The sequence below is a fragment of the Lathyrus oleraceus genome, chromosome 3, assembly GCF_024323335.1.
Source record: "Lathyrus oleraceus cultivar Zhongwan6 chromosome 3, CAAS_Psat_ZW6_1.0, whole genome shotgun sequence".
In the NCBI taxonomy this organism is placed as follows: Eukaryota; Viridiplantae; Streptophyta; class Magnoliopsida; order Fabales; family Fabaceae; genus Lathyrus; species Lathyrus oleraceus.
The window spans coordinates 300,142,960-300,163,390 of NC_066581.1; the positions used below are offsets into that span (position 1 = coordinate 300,142,960).

At 34.6% G+C, this 20,431-nt stretch overlaps 1 protein-coding gene across 1 annotated transcript; it reads left to right on the forward strand.

Annotated features, from left to right (window-relative positions):
• Positions 1-5,822: 5,822 nt before the first annotated feature.
• On the forward strand, positions 5,823-6,983 carry LOC127130957 (LOB domain-containing protein 19). Its single transcript, XM_051059908.1, has 2 exons — positions 5,823-6,180; positions 6,663-6,983. The coding sequence occupies exons 1-2, from the start codon at positions 5,875-5,877 to the stop codon at positions 6,981-6,983; spliced, it is 627 nt and encodes a 208-aa protein (XP_050915865.1). The 5' UTR covers positions 5,823-5,874.
• Positions 6,984-20,431: the final 13,448 nt, after the last annotated feature.

The following is a 20,431-nucleotide window of genomic DNA, read 5'->3' on the forward strand; positions in this document are numbered from 1 at the left end:
AGATGGACTCTTGGACTCTTTTGATTATGAATCATATGAGACATGCAGATCTTGTTTAATTGGAAAGATGACAAAGTCTCCATTCACAGGAAAAGATGAAAGAGCGAATGATCTTTTGGGCCTCATACATACTGATGTATGTGGACCACTAAACATACCAGCCAGAGGAGGTTTTCAGTACTTCATCACATTCACTGATGATTTCAATAGATATGGTTATGTCTATTTAATGAAACACAAATCAGAGTCCTTTTAAAAGTTCAAGGAATTCAAGAATGAAGTACAAAACCAACTAGGTAAGAATATTAAAACTCTTCGATCAGATCGAGGTGGTGAGTATTTAAGCCTAGAGTTTGATGAGCATCTGAAAGAGTATGGGATCATATCCTAACTTACTCCTCCTAGAACACCCCAATGGAATGGTGTATCTGAGAGAAGAAATTGAACCCTGTTAGACATGGTCCGATCCATGATGAGTCACGCCGATCTTCCAAACTCCTTTTGGGGACATGCACTATTGACAACAGCTTACACACTTAACCGTGTTCCATCCAAAAAGGTAGAGAAGACACCATATGAGATATGGAGTGGTAAGAAACCACATATGTCTTACATGAAGATTTGGGGTTGCGAAGTTTATGTGAAACGACAAATTTCAACTAAGCTTGAGCCCAAATCTGACAAATGCTTATTTGTGGGGTATCCTAAAGAAAGAAGAGGGTATTACTTCTACAATCCTTCTGAGGGCAAAGTGTTTGTCGCTCGAACTGGAGTTTTCCTAGAAAAGGATTTTATGTCCAAAGGAATCAGTGGGAGGAAAGTAGAGCTTGAAGAAATTCAAGAATCACAAAGCATTGATACACCTATGGAGGAATTAGAGCAGGAAACACAAGTAGTTATGGAAGAGCAACCTGCTCAAGTAGAACAAGACCAACGTAGGTCAGGCAGGATACGTCACCTACCTGAGAGATATGGATATCTCATAACTGATCAAGGTGATGTATTACTCATGGATCAAGATGAGCCTGTGACCTACCAAGAGGCCATAACTGGTCCCGAGTCTGAGAAGTGGCTAGAAGCCATGAAATCTGAAATGGATTCCATGTACGCAAACCAAGTTTGGACCTTGGTAGAGCCTCCTGTAGGAGTTAACCCTATAGGATGCAAGTGGGTCTTCAAGAAGAAGACTGACATGGAGGGTAAGGTACATACCTATAAGGCAAGACTAGTTGCAAAAGGATATAAACAAATTCATGGGGTTGACTATGATGAAACCTTTTCACCAGTTGCAATGCTTAAATCTGTTCGGATTTTACTTGTTATTGCTGCATATCATGATTATGAAATATGGCAGATGGATGTCAAAACTGCTTTCCTTAATGGGAATCTTCTTGAGGATGTGTACATGACACAGCCTGAAGGATTTGACATACCAGAAGAAGCCCAAAAGATATGTAAGTTACAAAGATCAATCTATGGATTAAAGCAAGCTTCCAGAAGCTGGAATCTTCGTTTTGATGAAACAGTAAAACAATATGGATTCATCAAGAACGAAGATGAGCCTTGTGTCTACAAGAAGGTTAGTGGGAGCATGATCGTTTTCCTGGTATTATATGTAGATGACATATTAATCATTGGAAACGATGTCTCTACCCTGCAACAAGTAAAGTCTTGGTTGGGGAAATGCTTTTCTATGAAGGACCTAGGTGAAGCAGCCTATATATTAGGAATCAGAATCTATAGAGATAGATCATAAAAACTGCTTGGCCTAAGTCAGAGTACATACATAGACAAAGTACTGAGACGCTTTAATATGCATGATTCCAAGAAAGGATTCATACCTATGCAACATGGCCTATGTCTATCAAAAACACAATCCCCTTCAACTAAGGAAGAAAGGGATCGCATGAATAAGATTCCATATGCATCTGCAATAGGATCTGTCATGTATGCCATGTTATGTACTCGACCAGATGTCTCGTATGCTTTAAGTGCAACGAGTAGGTACCAATCCGATCCTGGTGATGCTCATTGGGTAGCTGTCAAGAATATCCTTAAGTATTTAAGAAGGACTAAGGACTCATTCTTGATATATGGAGGTCAGGAAGAGCTGGCTGTAATTGGATACACCGATGCTAGCTTCCAGACAGATAAGGATGACTTTAGATCGCAATCTGGCTATGTGTTTTGCTTAAACGGTGGCGTTGTGAGCTGGAAAAGTTCAAAGCAAGATACAGTTGTTGATTCTACAACCGAGGCCAAGTATATTGCTGCCTCAAGTGCAACAAAGGAAGTTTGGATCAAAAAGTTCATTAGTGAACTTGGCATAGTTCCTAGCATTATGGATCCCATTGATCTCTATTGTGACAACAATGGTGCTATCGCACAAGCTAAGGAGCCTAGATCTCACCAATGATCCAAACACGTACTTAGGCGTTATCACCTCATTCGAGAGATAATAGATAGAGGAGATGTGAAAATATGCAAAGTACCTACACTTGACAATATTGCTGACCCACTGACAAAACCTCTTGCGCAGCAGAAACATGATGGCCATACTAGATCTATGGGCATTAAGGGTATGCCTGGTTGGCTCTAGTGCTAGTGGGAGATTGTTGGTGTAAGCCCTAGAGGCCAGTACTTTTGATACTTGTATCGAATTATTTATTAATAATAAAAGGCTTTTTCTTTATTATGTTTTTTTAATAAAGTCCCTAGAATAGCTAGTCCGTTTAATGTATCAAGTGTGACTTGATCATGAGATCACATTAAACATAAGGACATTATTCTTAAAGTATCCATAGTCGAGCTTTATTGTGAAGTGGGATAACATTAAAGCATTAAGACTATTATGTATATAGACTGATGATCACATCTCATGGATCATGGATAAGGAGTTATCAAGTCTTAAACATAGGTATGAATGTTAAGAGTAATATTTATACTGGATTGACCCGCTATGAGAATACTATATAGAAAGTTATACAAAGTGTCATAAGTTATTCTCATGGTGATCATGGTGTATACCACCCTTCGACCTGAAACCACTATGGACCCTAGATGTAGAGTCGAGTGCTTTATTGCTGATCAAACGTTATCTGTAACTGGATACCATAAAGACAGTTGATGGGTACTCCACGAAGCATGCTGAGGGACATGAGTGACCTAGATGGAATTTGCCCATCCTGCGTAACAGGATAAATATCTATGGGCCCAAAATTGAATTTGACAAGGATGACACGGTCTATGCCTTGTGTTCAATATAGACATAAGGGCAAAAGGGTAACTATGCACATAAGTATTATCTCAGAAGGATTTGTCAGATCACATGACATTTTCGTGTCTTGGGTAGCAGTGATGTGTTGCTAGATACCGCTCACTATTTATTATGTTAAATGCGTGATTTAATATAATTGCCAATGCCGCGAAAACCTACAGGGTCACACACAAAGGACGGATTGATGAGAGATAGAGTAACTAAGTAACACCGTAAGGTACGGTGCACTTAAGTGAACTGTAGAACATCGTAAGGTACGGTGTACTTAAGTAGAATACGAAATATGGTAAGGTACCACACGCTTAAGTGATTTTGGCATATTATAAAATATGGGCCACTTACACTTAAGTGGCCTTTTTAGCTTGAAGCCCACACAAGTGGCTCTATAAATAGAACTCTTGTGCAGAAGCATAAAGAGCAGTTGCATTTTTGTTTTCTTTCTCTCTCTCTCTCTCACTCAAAGCCTTCATTCATAGCAGCTAGCACTGAGATTTAAGGAATCCGTTCGTGTGGACTGAGTAGAGGCGTTGCCATTGTTCAACGTTCGTGATCGCTCCGTAGATCTGTATTAAAGGTTTCAATCGTCACAAGAGGTAACTATTCTATCACTGATCATGCTCATTTGTAAGGATCACTAAAGGAGAAAATTTTAATTTCCGCTGCGTTTTGGACCGCCCTTCTCCTTCATTATGTGCATGCTATTCGTAACGATGATCAAGAAGACATATGGGAAAATTAACAAGTAAGTATTTTTTTATTCTTTATTCATGATTTATCGTAAGTTATAATTTCTAAGGTTATTTACTACCAAGTATATTATTACTTGAAATTATAGGTGTTTAAAGTCAAGACACCACGATACTAATTTTTAATGTAATGATGTATAATTTGTAGGTTGTTTTATGCCATTTTGATTTTGATATAATATACAATTTTTGGTTCTTAATGGAAATTTTCTTTGATGTAATATAATTTTTGTCTAATACGATTCATAAATGAGTGTGTTGTTGTTTCTGGTCTGATACGATTCAGAAAAATTCAAGTTAAAAAATTGGAATTCTGTAAAATAAAATAATAATTTCACAATAGTTGTTTAATACAACTGTTGTTATAGGATGAGTGTTATCCAGAATAATAAACGTCAAATATGGCGTTGTTGGGTATCGAATCCATGACCTATAAATAATTTCACAATGGTTGATTAGTATAAATGTTGTTATAAGTAGCGCGCTTTCCCGTTTACTACAATGAATAATAGACTGTGGTTGTAAACTACACACTTACATTCACATCGTACCTCACAACAGTTAGTCAAATGTGATGGTAACCTTTTATCAACCATTATGAAATGTATTTTTCATAATAGTGATAGATGCCATAATTTGGTCCAAACTAATAGGAGAAGTAATATGACTTGAGTGTACATCAACAAGTGTTTTATACGTCGTTGAACAAAGTAAGTACCTTCCTTTCTCAAACTCTATACTCAATGATCTCCTCCAAGCAAATTCCAGACTAAAGCCCCACCCTCTCAAGAGTCAATTTCACCAATGTTCAAATATTTTTTATTCAAAATAAGATAAAGCTTATGAAATGTAACTCAAAGAGGGACACAACCTTCCCACAGTTCGTTCCAAAAATAGGTAAGCACTCAATCTCACACCTTTCATTTTAAACCATCTACAAACCAATTATATTGATCACTAAACTTAAAATCTAAAAGAGACACCCATTTTCATCCTGCAGAAGTTAACTGAAGACTAAAGGATCTACGCCTAAAGAGGAGGCAACAACTTGGTCTCCATATCTAGCTGAAAAATATCCCTTCAAAAGATCAATATTACATGTGATCAACCTCCACCTTTACTTACCAAAAAAAAATTAAACTAGTAAAAAGATTAAACTAGCAAGACGGAGATCACAAATGCCCGGACCTCCTTTTTGCTAAAGTTTACATACATCCGATCAATTGACCCAAGAGATCTTCCATTTACCATCCACAATCCCTACATAACATACTTTAAATTTGAACAATGTAAGAAAGTTCGTATATTTAATATCTTAAAATTTTAAATCAATTTTTAATGTTCAACTGGCTTGTGTTGTAATTTTACCTTAATATAATGATTTTTTTTTAATTCTCCTCATTATATATTACAATCATCGGGCTACACTCATTTATCAATAAGCTTAACATTAATTAAAAATCATTTAAGATTGAACCTTGATTAAAAATCATTAGTTAATTTTACTTATCTCATAATGAAATCTTGTAAAGCCCTAGTCTACTTAATTAAAAACCTACCTACACTTTTTTTTGTTACATAACCTATCTATAACTAACTAGGTAACTACTGTGAATAACTTTTATTCTCTTATGCAGTACCCTTCTCATGACATGACTTGACTTGTTATATATCTATTCACCTTTTTTATTTCTTTTTCTTTTTATCACACGTACACTCAAAAGGCAAAAAGTGAAAAGTTGTAATCTATAAAGGGGGTGTCCACAAAGGTAGGGTTAGTAAGAGAAGAGGAGCACACAAGAAAAATCTGTCAGTAGGGTTTAGAAAAGAGCTCAGAGAGAGTGAGAGAGGATGGATTTGAGATGTGGTAGTGGAGATAGTGATGGTGGACCTTGTGGTGCGTGCAAGTTTCTAAGAAGAAAGTGTGTGAAAGGTTGTTGCATATTTGCACCTTATTTTGAGTCATCAGGTCAAGGAAGTGCTCATTTTGCTGCTATTCACAAAGTGTTTGGTGCTAGCAATGCATCCAAGCTACTCACACGCATTCCAGTTCATAAACGTCTTGATGCTGTTGTTACTCTCTGCTATGAGGCTCTTGCTAGGGCTACCGACCCTGTTTATGGTTGTGTTGCTCACATCTTTTCTCTTCAACAACAGGTATATTTGTCGTCTTTTATATATTAGAATCACTTATCATCTCTATAGCACCGATATCTTAGAACAAAGACGCATCGTTGTATCTGATACGTTATGTTTAATGTAATCTATGTATCAGTGTCGGATAATAGGTAAATTGTAAAATTAAAGGAAAAAAAAGTTAAACTTTAGAATGTGTACTTTTCTAAAACAGTGGGATGACAAAAATCACTGTTAACTGTGACATATTGCACGTAAGCCAAAAACTATGTATTTTACATTACATAGTATTATTGAGTATGTTCTGTTTGGTTTGACACGTTTGTCAGGTTTGGTTAGGTTTTATATGGAACACATTCACTAACTCGGCATGCCACTTATACAATTTACATGTCTTGTGATTTCAAACATTGAATGCATGATTAAACATGTTGAACATTTCTATGAGTTTTTAAGGTAATTATTTATGTAAAAATATTTATATATTACATGAATTACTATAGGTTATGGAGTTGCAAGCTGAGTTAGCCTATGTTCAAGCTCGTCTTTCGATATTGAATCGCATCTCTGAAGATCCTCAGTTTCAACAGCCTCAAAGCTCTTCAATGTCTCCAACTATGCATTCTTCATTCGCTCATCATTTGTCATCGAACGATGAAACTTCTTACATGTCCATGTTCTTTGATCATCCTCTACAACATGATTTATTTCATCCAACACCTTTTGAGTTAAGCAACATTCACAATCCATCATCATCATCATACTATTCCTATCATCAAGAGCTTCATGAACAGGAGCTTCAAGATTTTCCTCGAGAACTTTAGTTTCGTGGCTGGAGTAAGATTTTCAAGCAAGACATTGAATTGAATTCTCACTAGGGTTTTATCTTATTCTACTTTTTTGTAAGTCATTATTTAAAATACTTTTGGGTTTAATGAATACCAAAATGTGATTTGGCTTAATTTTGCTTAGCTTAATGTTATGGTATGCAATGATAGATTTCAACGTAGATATGTTTACATAGCAAAAGGTAAATAAAGAATTCTATGATCCAATGATAATCAACGAGGGAGAATGGTTAATATTGATAGAGAATGAGATCTCAACCACACATGTTCTTCTAGATTTTAAGATTTAAGTTTTCATCGTATGTTTAATTATTTAATGATACAATGATAAAATAGCTAAACAACCATAGGCATTATGTTTTTATTAGACAAAACACAAAGATCCAGCAAATCACGCTCTATTAAGAAACCAAAATTAATGTGTATTCATCTATTATTAATTAGGATTTGTTTGATTTGATTTTTAAAACTGTTTTAGTATTTAAAATTTGAAAAGAATAAAATTTACTTCGTAACTTAGTTTTACTAAATTACTTTTGAAAATTATTATTTTTTATGAGATTAAAGATAATGTATTTACATGGTCATCTTATAGAAATTCATTAATATAATTTTAGAATATAAGCGTGATTTGCATGTCAATGATTAGAATTTTTTTTCTTTTTTATTATAAATTTTCAAAATTAAAAGATTAAAATAGATTTTAAAGATTTTGGTTTTTTTATTTCGAAAGAAAGAGTAAAAAAATGAAGAAAATAATGGTATGATTTTTGTCAGGGCAAATTTGTAATACTTATAACTTTAAAATGTATTTTTTTCCGTGATCATATTGTTTTATAAAAATGATTTGTCAAAATCACAAATAAATTAGTTAATAATATCATTTTTTCTTCATATTTCACTATTCTTATATTTTTATTCATTTTGATAAAAAAAAATATTATAGGTGGTCAAGTGGATGACCCGTCCCGTTTAGACTCACTCCGTTTAGGATAAGTGGGGAGGGGCGGGACGGGACAGACCAACTTAGATGTCTGAACTCAAACATCAAATCCATTTCATTTACTAGCAAGTTGTCGAATTGCAAGAGGCTCATCAAAAACTTTTTTAATTTGATTTACTATTATATTTATAATTTTTTTAATAATTTACAATTTTATTTACAATTGTTTTAAACAATTTACTACTTTTATTTATATTTATAATTTAATTTACTACTTTAATTAGACCGTATGTCATTACCATCTAAATAAAGAATAATACACACTTTTAAAAATTACTAAACAATAAATAATATATAAAATTATAGTATTTTACTAAATAATAATTAAAGTAGTAAATTGAGAAGTAATGAAGTAGTAATTTTTTTTAAAATTATTATTTAGTAAAATACTATAATTTTAGTATTGAGTCTCGGTAAAAAAAAATTTAATTATTATTTAGTACCAAATTCGGTAAATCAAAAATTCGTGAATTTACCGAGACTAAAACACCACCATTCATTCAAAATTTAATATTTTTTTATTTTATTAAGGTTGAACATACAATACAAACCCTTATGCCTTTTTCATCAAAATTAAATTTGTAATACTATTAAGTTGCCGAAATAAATAAAAAAGTTAAAATTGACCTACTTGTCGTTTTTTTTTTGTCATTAGGAACACATTAAAGTTCATTTAAGATCATGAAACCCTATTCTAAATTTTATGTTTTATCGTGGAGTTTCATCCACTTTCTTCCTTTCTTCCTTGGTCTTCTGGTTCTAGGAAGCATCAAAGGTTAGTGATAATCATGTTTATCTGAATTTTCTTTGTATGGTTTGCATTGGAACTTACAAGTTGAATTTTTTGCAATACTAATGGATCTTCTTGGAAATTAAAAAAAATTATCGGTTTAAAAACACATTTTGCTTTGAGTATTGTTTGAGTTCCTTGCATGTGTTTCTTTTTTACATAATTTTCTTAAAACTTATTCATTTTTCCCACATTAATAGCATTTAATATATTTGTTAATTAAATATTTCATTATAAACACATAATATAGATCAAAAGATATACATAATATACTTTTTATAATATTAAATCTATATAGATATTTATGACATGATTTTCAAGTGGTAAGTTTGTGGCGTAAATTTCACGTGACAAACTTCTAACACATAGCAAACCAAACTTGCAATCCATGTTGAAGTTTGTGGTGTGATTTTTACGTGACAAAGTGTTGCAACGTGAAAATCATGTGCCAAAGTTGTGGCTTGATTTTCATGTGAAAAAAAAGTTGTCATAAGTGCTCATGTCGCGTGATATTCCCTGTCGTTAATCAATGGTTTGACGTGATTTTCACCTTTCTAGCGGAAAATTGCGTGACTAACTATTGTTTTTTTTGTAGTGACTTTTGTTTTTAAATTTTTATCATAACACATATTATTACACGTGGTTCAAATATTTTCCACAAAAAATAAAGTTATAAAATTGCATTTTCCGGTTTTAGTCGCTATAAATTAGGGTTTTAGAAGAAGAAAAATTTGCGAGTTCCGTGGGAGGTGGGAGGCGATTGCGAGGAAGACGGGGTCTATGGGCGGCGAAAGTGGTAGACACATCAAAGGCGCGTTTGAGCAAGGCGATCGATGCAATAAGGTATGGTTTTTACTCTGAACTTTCATTACGGGGGGAAATTGTTAGGGACAATGTAATATATTACCTATGTGGGCATGAACATATAGTAGACATTGATCTTGATAAGTGGAGCTTCTTTTAAGCTACTGGTGTCGTGAAATACCTTTGTCAGCTTGAGTATTCAGAATATTGGTTATGGTGGTATAACAATGAATTGGACATGCGCAGTAGAATGGTTAGTGATAGTGATGCTGATGAGGTTTATAAAGTTGTTGTTGAAATGAAATATGTAGTAGACATATATGTTTAGCATAAGGTAGTTGATGATTGTGCTTTTAATGTTGAGGGCGGTGATGGTGTTGTTAATGTTGATGATGTTGTTGTTAATAATGGTGATGGTGTTATTAATGTTGGCTTAGTCCCCTTATACATTTTTTACTTTTGGTTTTCATCCCTGATATATGTTTAAATTTTGGATATCATCCCTTATACATGTTTAAATTTTGGATTTCATCCATGAAATATGTTTCTTCTAGATTGAAATTGAATTTTTAGGGTTTAATTCTTGTGTTTGAAGAAATGTTTGAGAGGGTGGAGCATAGACTATGTCTTAGGGATTTATATGTTAATTTCAAAAGAAGTTTGAATGGGGCACACAAATTAGGGACTTGATGATGGAAATAACAAAGGCAACATATATTCAAGCATGGGAAGCTAAGATGAAAGAATTGAAAGGGATTAATGTGAAGGTTTGGGAACGGCTTACTAAAATACCTATCAAATCATGGTGTAAGCATGCATTTTCTTTCTATCCTAAATGTGATGTGATTATGAATACTATTCTAAGGAAACCTATGTGTCATGCTATGATTTTAACGTAAGCCCAACTAATGGACAATACATATGGGCAAAGGCTGACATTGAAGAAATGTTACCTCCAGCATACAAAAAAGGACCTGGAAGGCCAAATAAATTGAGAAGGAGAGAACCTGATGAAAACCCTAACAAGGGAAGGACACAAACAAGTTATTGTTTCATAAATTGTGATATACATGACCATAATGCAATAAGTTGTAATAGTCGTATGGTTGAGTGTGAATCTCAAAAAAGAAAGGTATTTACTTATCTTCATGCTTTGTATTAGTGTTAATGCCAATGTGTAATATTAATTCCATGATTTAAATGTGCAAAGAAAACCAAATAAAAATAAAATTGGAGTTGCATATGGAAGTACAACACAAGAACAAACCTAACCACAAACCGGAGTTGCATATGGAAATACAACACAAGAACAACCTCAAGAACAACACCCTTTTGAGTGTCAAACTAAAATTGATCCTGAATTTGAACTGCTTGATGCAAATCTTGCTACAACATTTGAGGTAACACAACCACAACCAAATGTAAATGATGTTACTTCCAAAACTACACATGTTCTGATTGTTGAAAATGCATTTGTTCCAAATGCTCAAACTGCACATGACTATGGTATAAGTGGTTCAGATTCTGATTATATTTTGTCTGCACCTATTCCAAATGTTCCTCAGGTAGTTGTATCTACAACTCCAACCAATCCTAAACCAGTTGAGCTACTTAAATTAATTCAGTTTATCAGTTTCAATTGGGTTTATTTCATGTGTTGCAATGCTTGTGTTATGATTGTATGCTTGTAAAAAAAAGAAAGGCAGACAAAAAGTGGCAAGGAAATTGGAGTTGAGGAGAAGTTATATAACAAGGGTTCTTAAATGCAAAAATCTCAAGGGATAAGGAAATGACCTAACACAATCAATTACATTGTAGACATTAGTGAACTTTCTGTTATGCCATTTTTGGACTTATATATTTTGGTTATGTTGTACATTAAGTCATGAAGAACTCAATTATGTATTTTGGATTTATGTATTTTGGATTTATGTATTTTGGTTATGATGTACTTTGAGTCATGACCGACTTGGTTATGTATTTTGGTTATACCTTTTTTTGGCTTTATGTACTTTGGCTATATTATACATTAACCATCATCATTAGTAATACTTTGGCTTTTTGGATTTACCTCGTATCTTAATTAAGTTTATGCCTTTTTATCATGTGTTTATGCCTATTTATTCCTTTTTGGCTCATATATTATTTTAGTTCATTATAAAACAAGGATGAAAACAATAAAATCACAAACATATAGGGACCCAAATTCAAAACATCATACTCATTCATTATATAATCATTACATGTAGAACCGAGGACGAAATTCAGAAAGAGTGCTTGTTGTAGGGATTAAAAACAAAAAAAAAACATAACATTCGACTGAGAATCCCCGCCATTTATGGTAAGCAATGAAGAAACCCCATGAGACAGTTAACAAGAACTTAAACAAATTGGATTTTCTCCTTCATTTTCCAATATCAACTCCGTCTTTTGTTTTTTCCTAACCTCAAGCTCCTTAACAATGAAACCTAAATCCTTCACGACCTTTGAGCAATGACATCCACTTGAATTTCTAGGTTCACTAGATGTGTTTCGTTCGAGTTCATCATCACATACGAACAACTTGCAACTTGATATTAACCCAGAATTTTGACATTTACAATATCTCCGTTTAGGTTTTTCAAATGAGTTTGAGATGAAAAATTTCATTGATCTATTGCAACCATATACTGGAATTTGAAACATATTATAGGTAGCAGTTGAGGAAGAATCCATGGATGTATGTGTAGATGAAGAAGAATGTAACATATATCACTTTGAGATGAAGAGAGAGGGAACAAGTTGCAAAATGATACTTATTTTGGATTTCATCCCTCCTTTTAATAATCCACATGTTACATTTCCATGTGTAATAATATGTGTCATTATAAAAAAAATTTAAAAAAAATCCAACTCAGCATTGTCAGCCACATAGGCTTTTTTTAACAGAACTTTGACGTTAAGGACTAACACCAACAAAAAACTTCTTAGCCCATTGTAGTAACTTGCCAACCCTAGAAAACTTATGATCTCAGTAACATACTTCGGAGTTTCCCATTGCAGCATAACATCAACCTTCAATGGATCAACAATAATACCTCCCTCGGAAATCACATGGCCTAATAAACTCACTTCTTTCATCCATAACTTACATTTAGATATCTTTGCATACATCTTATTTTCTTTACAAGTCTGCAATACAATTCTTGGATGCTCTGCATGATCTTCATCTAACTTCGAATATATCAGAATAGCGTCGATGAACATAGCCATAAAATGATCTAGATACAAATGGAATGTTCGATTTGTGTACTACATGAAAACTCTAGGAGAATTAGATACACCAAACGACATCACAGAATACTCGTAATGACCATATCTCGTTTTGAATGCAGTCTTTAGAATATCCTATGGTTTCACTCAAATTTGATGATAACCTGACCACAAATCAATCTTGCTGAAAACACAAGCGCCAACTAACTGATCCATTAGATCATCGATTCTCGGAAGTGGATACTTGTTCTTGATAGTCACCTTATTCAGTTGTAATCAACACACAACCTCATGCTACCATCTTTCTTCTTAACTAACAACATCGGCGCTCCCCACGGTGAAACACTCGGCTGGACAAACTTCTTATCAAGTAACTCTTCCAGTTGTTTCTTCAGCTCACTTAACTATGAAACATTCTATAAGGGCCACCTATACAATACTAGAACCAGGTACTAAGTCTATAGAAAAATCCACCCCGCACTTTGGCGGAAAATCACAGATATCGTATAGAAACACAAATCACACGCAAGGAAGCTCTTCCATCGCAACTTTACTGTTGATTCCCAAAGCAACAAACATAGTGAACACATGAAAATCCTCGTTCAAGAAGTATTCTACTTGATTAGAAGATATGAACATCAACTCTTCATCTCCTCTCATCTCTGGAAACATCATAGTCTTGGAAAAATAGTTGATATGAACACGGTTAAACTCCAACCAGTTCATTCCAAGGATAACATCAAGTTGACTCAACTATAGGCAGACTAAATCCATCGCAAAACTCTTACCATAAATAGTCAATGGACACTTCAAACACGCCAATAAAGTAGTTACTGAACCATTGGTTGGGGTATCAATAACCATACTTCAAACCATAGAAGATAACTTTAAATCCAATCTCTTAGCATAATCAAGCGAAATAAAATAATGTGGTTCACATGTGTCAATAATAGCAATCAAATGGATACCATTGATAAAATATGTACCTCGAATCAACCTGTCAGCACTAGTAGTCTTTGTCCCAAACAAGGAAAAAAACTTTCCTCCAGACTGGGCCTTCTCCGACTTCTGGAAATTAGTACTGATATGGACTTGGTCTCCATAATTGTAGCAAGTCACAATATTACCCTTACAATAAGCATTGAGGTGCCCTATCTTCCCACATGTGTAATAATTTTTCTTAGCACTGGGACACTCATTGGAACTACGACTTATCACACCACACCTATAACACTAGATCAGAGCAGGAGCTCTTCCCCCACTTGGTTTCTTCTCAACTGTAGCTTTCTATTTACCTTTGTCATCAAGAGTCACATACGACTTTCCTCGAAATAATCTCTTCCCTTTCTTTTCATTAGTACTCTTGTAGTGAGTAGATCAGACTTTGTTATCTTCATCATAGATTCTACAATTATTCACCAGTACATAAAAGCTACAGAACGCCTGGTAACCAACAAACTGTTTGATCTTAGGACGCAACCCCTCTCAAACTTAGTGCACTTCGAACCTTCCGCAGCAACACTATTATAATGCGGACAAAATTTCACTAGCTCCTCAGACTTTGCAGCATACTCTGCAACTGTCGAATTTCCTTGCTTCAACTCAAGGGATTCAATCTCCTTCTTGCTACACACATCCTCAGGTTACCTCAGTACTAGTAAACTCTAGTCTCTATCGTGCATTATCCCACCAATCCTCAACTTCCTCAGACAACATGTAAGTACCAAACAATACCTTCTCCTCCTCAGTACAGGCCATTACTCAGAAAATATTTTTAATCTCTTTCAGCCATGCATGATGACACTCTAAGTCATATCTACCCTTGAACATCGGTGGATTACTCCTCGAAAACTTTCCCAAGCCATAAAATTCATCATCGACTTGATTTTGTTGCCAATGCAGCACATGAAGCACTAACTCCAAAGCATCAGCAATTGCACGATTGTTTATTCCATCCATTATGCACACCATCAAACAGACATTAGAAGAAAGAATGCAACGACAATGTACACAAATGTCGTATAGTAGGGAACAATTGTATTGCAAAAACCTGGTCGGACGGACCGATCTACTATGATACCACTATGTAACACCCTAAACTCATAAACCTATATATAAAAAACATTACTCGACAACTTAAGGTGTCACCAACAACAATCCTTCAACAACACATAGACATTTGAAAACACGCAGCGGAAAATAAATAACATATAACACCTGTCATCGCATGCTCACATTCACTTAAGTTATCATCACACGAAATCACATTAAACACGGTAATAAATTAAAACAACTTCGAATTGGGTCTTTTAAAGACTTAACTTTCACAAAAATGATATAAAGGGGATTTTAATATCTAACTCTCAATAACTTTAAAACAACTCAACATAATATTTATTAACTTTGACGAAATGAGTAAGTCGACATCAATCATAATAACATAAAACATTGTTTGCCCCCCAGTGTTACAAAATTAAAGCATATCGACTAGAATAAATGTGATAACTAATGAAAATAGCTCCAACAACTATTTCCCACTCACAACAGCAATTCTACTCCTGAGTATCTGCAAGATATCCATGCTAGACAACAACAAAGCAAATGGGGTGAGAATTCACATTAATGAATTAATGATATATGATCGGAAAAATAGCAAGTGTATTATTTTGTCTATTATAGTAATAAAGGGCAAATTCCTCGAATATCGATCTCAAGGACTACAAGTTAGTATTTAGTTCATTTCATCGTTCAATTAAACAAAAATTATAATTGGGGTTTTCTAATTCAAAATTATAAAAATAAAGGCAAAGGAAAATAATAATGAAAAATATGGGTTTGTAAGGTAAAAGGAACAATGACAGGGAAGGTGTATGATTTATCCCTGTAACAACTCTGAGTCACTATTGCATCAACAAATATCAATTACTATCAGTTCTCAAGGGTATTTTCTCCCATGTCCTTGGTGAGAAAACTTTTAATCATTCTACCCTAATTTCTATGTCCATAGGCAATTAGGGTGAAGTTAAGCTTTATTATATCAAGAATGATCTGATTGATACAGGGTATCCCTAGTCCTAGGTGATATCTACTGCAGAGTAATCTTATGAAAACCTTATCAATGACGGTCCAGCCTTATTGATAACCATACAACAATCTCAATTGGCCGGAAGAGAAAGAATTAGACACATCAAAATATTACCGTAAAAACAATATTATAAATGCAATTTTAAACTCATAGTCATTACAACTCTAAATCAGGGACACCCCCTAGCATTGGGGGGTTTAACTACTCATATTGTTCAAAATAAATTAAGGATTAAAAAATAGACATTACAAGTAATTGGGTGACTTGGATCTTCAATCGCTTTCGCTCATGAAAACCTTCCGCTCTTCGAATTCCTTGATCTCTGTAATCCTTGTTTGTCTGACAACGTTGTGTTCGCCTCGTTCCAAGATGATCTTTTCTCTTGTAGAAACTCTCATAATATAGTAAAAATCCCCTAGTAGAAGGTGGAAATCTCCAAAGCATCCCTGCAGCTTAAGCCCGGTGAAAAAGCCCGAAAACTGGAAAATTAGCATTTTGGGCTGACACGGGTTGTGTCAGGCTTGTCGCTACGCGAAAAATACAGAGCCGCCATCGGTTTTTATTTATTCCAAAGGAAATGGAAAATATCGAGAAAACCCCAAAGAATGGTCATCGCAACCACGAACAGGTTCGGAAGTCGGTTATGCAAGGGGAAGGTATTAGCACCCCTCACATCCATGGTATTCCATAAGAACCATCTAGGATGTTTGCGCTTACATGTGTATTATTTATTGAATGCTTGCTTGCCAAAGGTTTGCGGAGTGGAGGTAGATTTTAATTTAGCTTGCTCGCCAAGGATTGGATCCTCGTGCCTACGTATGCCCACTTGTTGAAGTGAGAAATCAGAGCCCCGTAGTTCGTGGGTTTAAAATTGTTTGTGTGTTTTGTTGATTTTATTACCTTGAAGAAGGGTTTTCGATTGGGTTGTCCTAAGTCTCAAACAAAAGGTTTGAATGAGTTGAATTGTTTTTTAGGTTTTTTGAGAAAATGTTATTGATTTCGGATTGCACTAAAGGCTATGGATAAAGGTGAATACCTTAAACTATCAAGCCAAACGTCTTGTGTTCGAAGCATTCAGAATGAGTGTAGGAAAGCTCCAGTCTCATCCCTTCTTTATCGCTCAAGGCTCATAATGTACGATCTTAATCGCCATTTATTGTGTTTTTGAATTTGATTTGGAAAAAGACCGCTTGACGTTGGGTCAAGGGTTTGCTTATTGATTTTTGATTTGAAAAAAAAACCGCTTGACATTGGATCAAGGGTTTGATTATTGGTCGCGAAATGGTGAGCGTTCCTAATTCCTAAGGAGTAGCTATAAAGCAATAAAAGAAAGAGAGTAAATGCGTACATCAGAAAAGGGAGAGGGTACATGTAAAGTACAAGGGAGTGCAAGAAATAAAAGGTCACACTGTCAGGTAGCCCAAGAGAAAGCCTTGTGTGTGCATAGTATCCTAAACTAACAATCGGATAATGGAAATACAAATCAAGTCTCCCTCGGGTAGTGCCATGAATGCATTTCATTCTTGCAATAAAAGATTACAGGTCCTCAGAAACTCCAAGATGCATAGGTCAATCACACAAGTCCAAGTCCAAATGCAAGGGTCCTAATGAGAAGTCTCTAAGTCCATTCCAATGTCCTTTCCATGCTAAGGGAGTTAGTGTATTTCTGCATTTTTTAAGTCTAATCCATTTTTATGTTCATTTTAAGATGAGATGAATAATGCACAATATAATATATAAAGCAAAATAAAAGCAAACAAAGTAAATGACATGAATTAAATGTTAGAAGCGGGAATTAAAAGTTAGAGGTTAGATGCGGAATAGTAAAAGTTAGATGTTAATTGTTTGAAATTAGACCAAAGTAGAATAATGTTCAATATCAATATCAAAATCTAAATCAAATTCTAATATCAACACAAATCACACTATTATCATAAACTCAAAATCAAGTGAAATTCTAAAATTCAAAACAATTATCAAAAATTAAAATCAAATAAAATTCTAAAATTAAAATCAATTATCACATGAAATTCTAAACAATTAGCAAATTATCAAAATAAAATCAAATAGAATTCCAAAGTTCAAAGCAATTATTATATCCTAATTAACATTCTACCATCCAAAATAATATCAAAATGCATTCCAATTAGAAGTCAACAAACCATTATTAAAATAAAAATCAAACTAGGACTAGAAAATTAAAATCAAAACAAAATATGGATTAAGTTGGAATGAATGGATCTTAGAATGAATTTCTAAGCCCCAAACAGGGGGTGTGAGGCAGTCATGGAGTGTGTAAGGAGAAATCAATAGGCCTAGTGCCTCGTTTGGCCTAATCGCCCAGTATGAAAGGCTGGAGAACATTCATGACCTAACATGAGGGAAGAACGCCAGAAAAATGAACCTCAAAAGTCCTTACCACCATCGCCGAATTCAATGGCCGGCGAGAGCAACCGAAGGATTCGACGAGAGATCCGAAGTCGTTGTTCCGTTGCGGTTACTTGTAAAAATGGATAATGGATGATGATTGGATAATGGAACTTGTAAAATGGAAATGGATTTTCGGATTTTAATTGGTGAGTGGATTAAATTGGATAAAACAAAAATGGATTAAAATGAAGTATGGATTAAAATGAAATATGGATAAAAATGAAATTGGTTTTGTGTGATGTGGGCTCAACCAAAAGAATGAATGGCCCTCCCTAAATATGAATAAAAAGAAATTCTAAATGTTAAATTGAATTTAAAAATTGGTTTGAACTGTCAAATTCCACTCGAATTATCAAGAATTAATTCGAATCATCAAAGTCGATTTGAATTATCAAAGATTGATTTGAATTGTCACAATCGAATTGAATTATCAAAGATTAACTTGAATTATCGACTTGGAAAAAAAGATGAAATAACATGGACATTTATGCTAAATGAAATGCTCAAATATGGTTCCCCAGGGAAATTCAAACAAAGTCAAATTCAAATTCGAACACATATTATGAACCAATATCATACAATGCATGACACACTTAATGAATCTAAGACTATTATAACATGCATTGCAATGAATGAACGACCTTGACTGAGAATGGACCAATGGCCAAAGATGAATGCAAATATGATTGTGCTAATGAATCAATGTATCAAGCCACATGGAATCGAGAGTCAAATGCCTGATCATGAATGCATGTAGATCCAAAAATGAGGTATATGATCACATGGCCATAATTAACAAAATTGTTCACCACTGTCATCAACCAAGTGATTAGGATATTCAGGATTGATCCATCTCAAATTACTGATGAGTCTTGGTATCCACCAGGTACCAGTACAAGCCACAAATTCAAGTTACGCCTCCTTGTGCTGAGCCATGCTTATGCAAATGAAATGAATGCTTGAGATGATATGCAAATGTCTGGGGTTAGTGACCTATATGATCGATTTGAAGGGTAAGGCGGATTTTGGAGTATGACAGGGCTGACACGGGTCGTGTCAGGCTGACACGGGAGGCCGTGTTAGGCCATTATTTGGGGCAGTACTTATTCTTTCTTGGCCTTCCTCCTGACACGGGTGGTCGTGTCAGGTGACACGGGTGGTCATGTCAGGCCTCTTGACCTGTGAAATCTTCGTTTTTCGACCGTCGAAACTTTCCATTTTCTCGCATTGAGTCTGTTGGATCTTCTTCGTGGACCTGGAGGGCATAAACACGAAACCAAAGCGTAAAATCACGAAAACACAAAATAAAACTGACAATTAATAAAATTTCTTAAATAACTTACAGAAATGAAAATTAACTTTAAAGGTACCATAATACGTACACAACGTCTCAAAATCCTTGGTTTCTTGTCGGATAAGCAACGAAAACATAGTGAAAATGGTGACCGATCATAACCCCAAACTTAGCTCATTGTTTGTCCTCAAGTAATGTCCTATACGACATAGTGTGTCACTTCCTAAAATTTCTATTCTTACCATGATACTGTTGAGATCTTTCGCCAACGCCTTCACTCTCTCTTTTATAGTTCCTGCTTTTCCTAATGAGTTTTCTGTCGCACTTCCTCATCGAGGTACCGCTTCACCTGTCAGCTTATATCACACTCTCACGAAGTCTCTCGGGGTTTACGTGTTTCACTCCCAATTCAAATTATTCAATATCAATTTATAAGTTTGAATAGTTTCTCCTTTCGTATCAACTACACACAACACACACTTTTTGAGGTCTTTCGGGTTGTAACGGGGCTTGGGTTATGGTGCGATAAATACAAACAAAAGGGAAAATAAGTGGTTTTAGGTTCAGAGCCAATGTTAATATTCTTTTCACCGTGTTCTATTCTTTTCTTTTTCAATTGCTCAGTTTTTCTTTGATATTCTCTTTTTTTATTTTTTCAACTGAGTGCTCTTCCTTCGGTGAGTGCTTCTTTCGAACCATCGACTATATTTCATTTTCTCAATTTTTTATGGTCGTTTTTATTCTTCCTAATTTTTTTCGCACTCAC

Coding starts and splice junctions, on each gene's coding strand:
- LOC127130957 (XM_051059908.1), top strand. CDS start 5,875: ATGGATTTGAGATGTGGTAGTGGAGATAGTGATGGTGGACCTTGTGGT. Junction 6,181..6,662: donor TCTTTTCTCTTCAACAACAG/GTATATTTGTCG, acceptor GAATTACTATAG/GTTATGGAGTTGCAAGCTGA.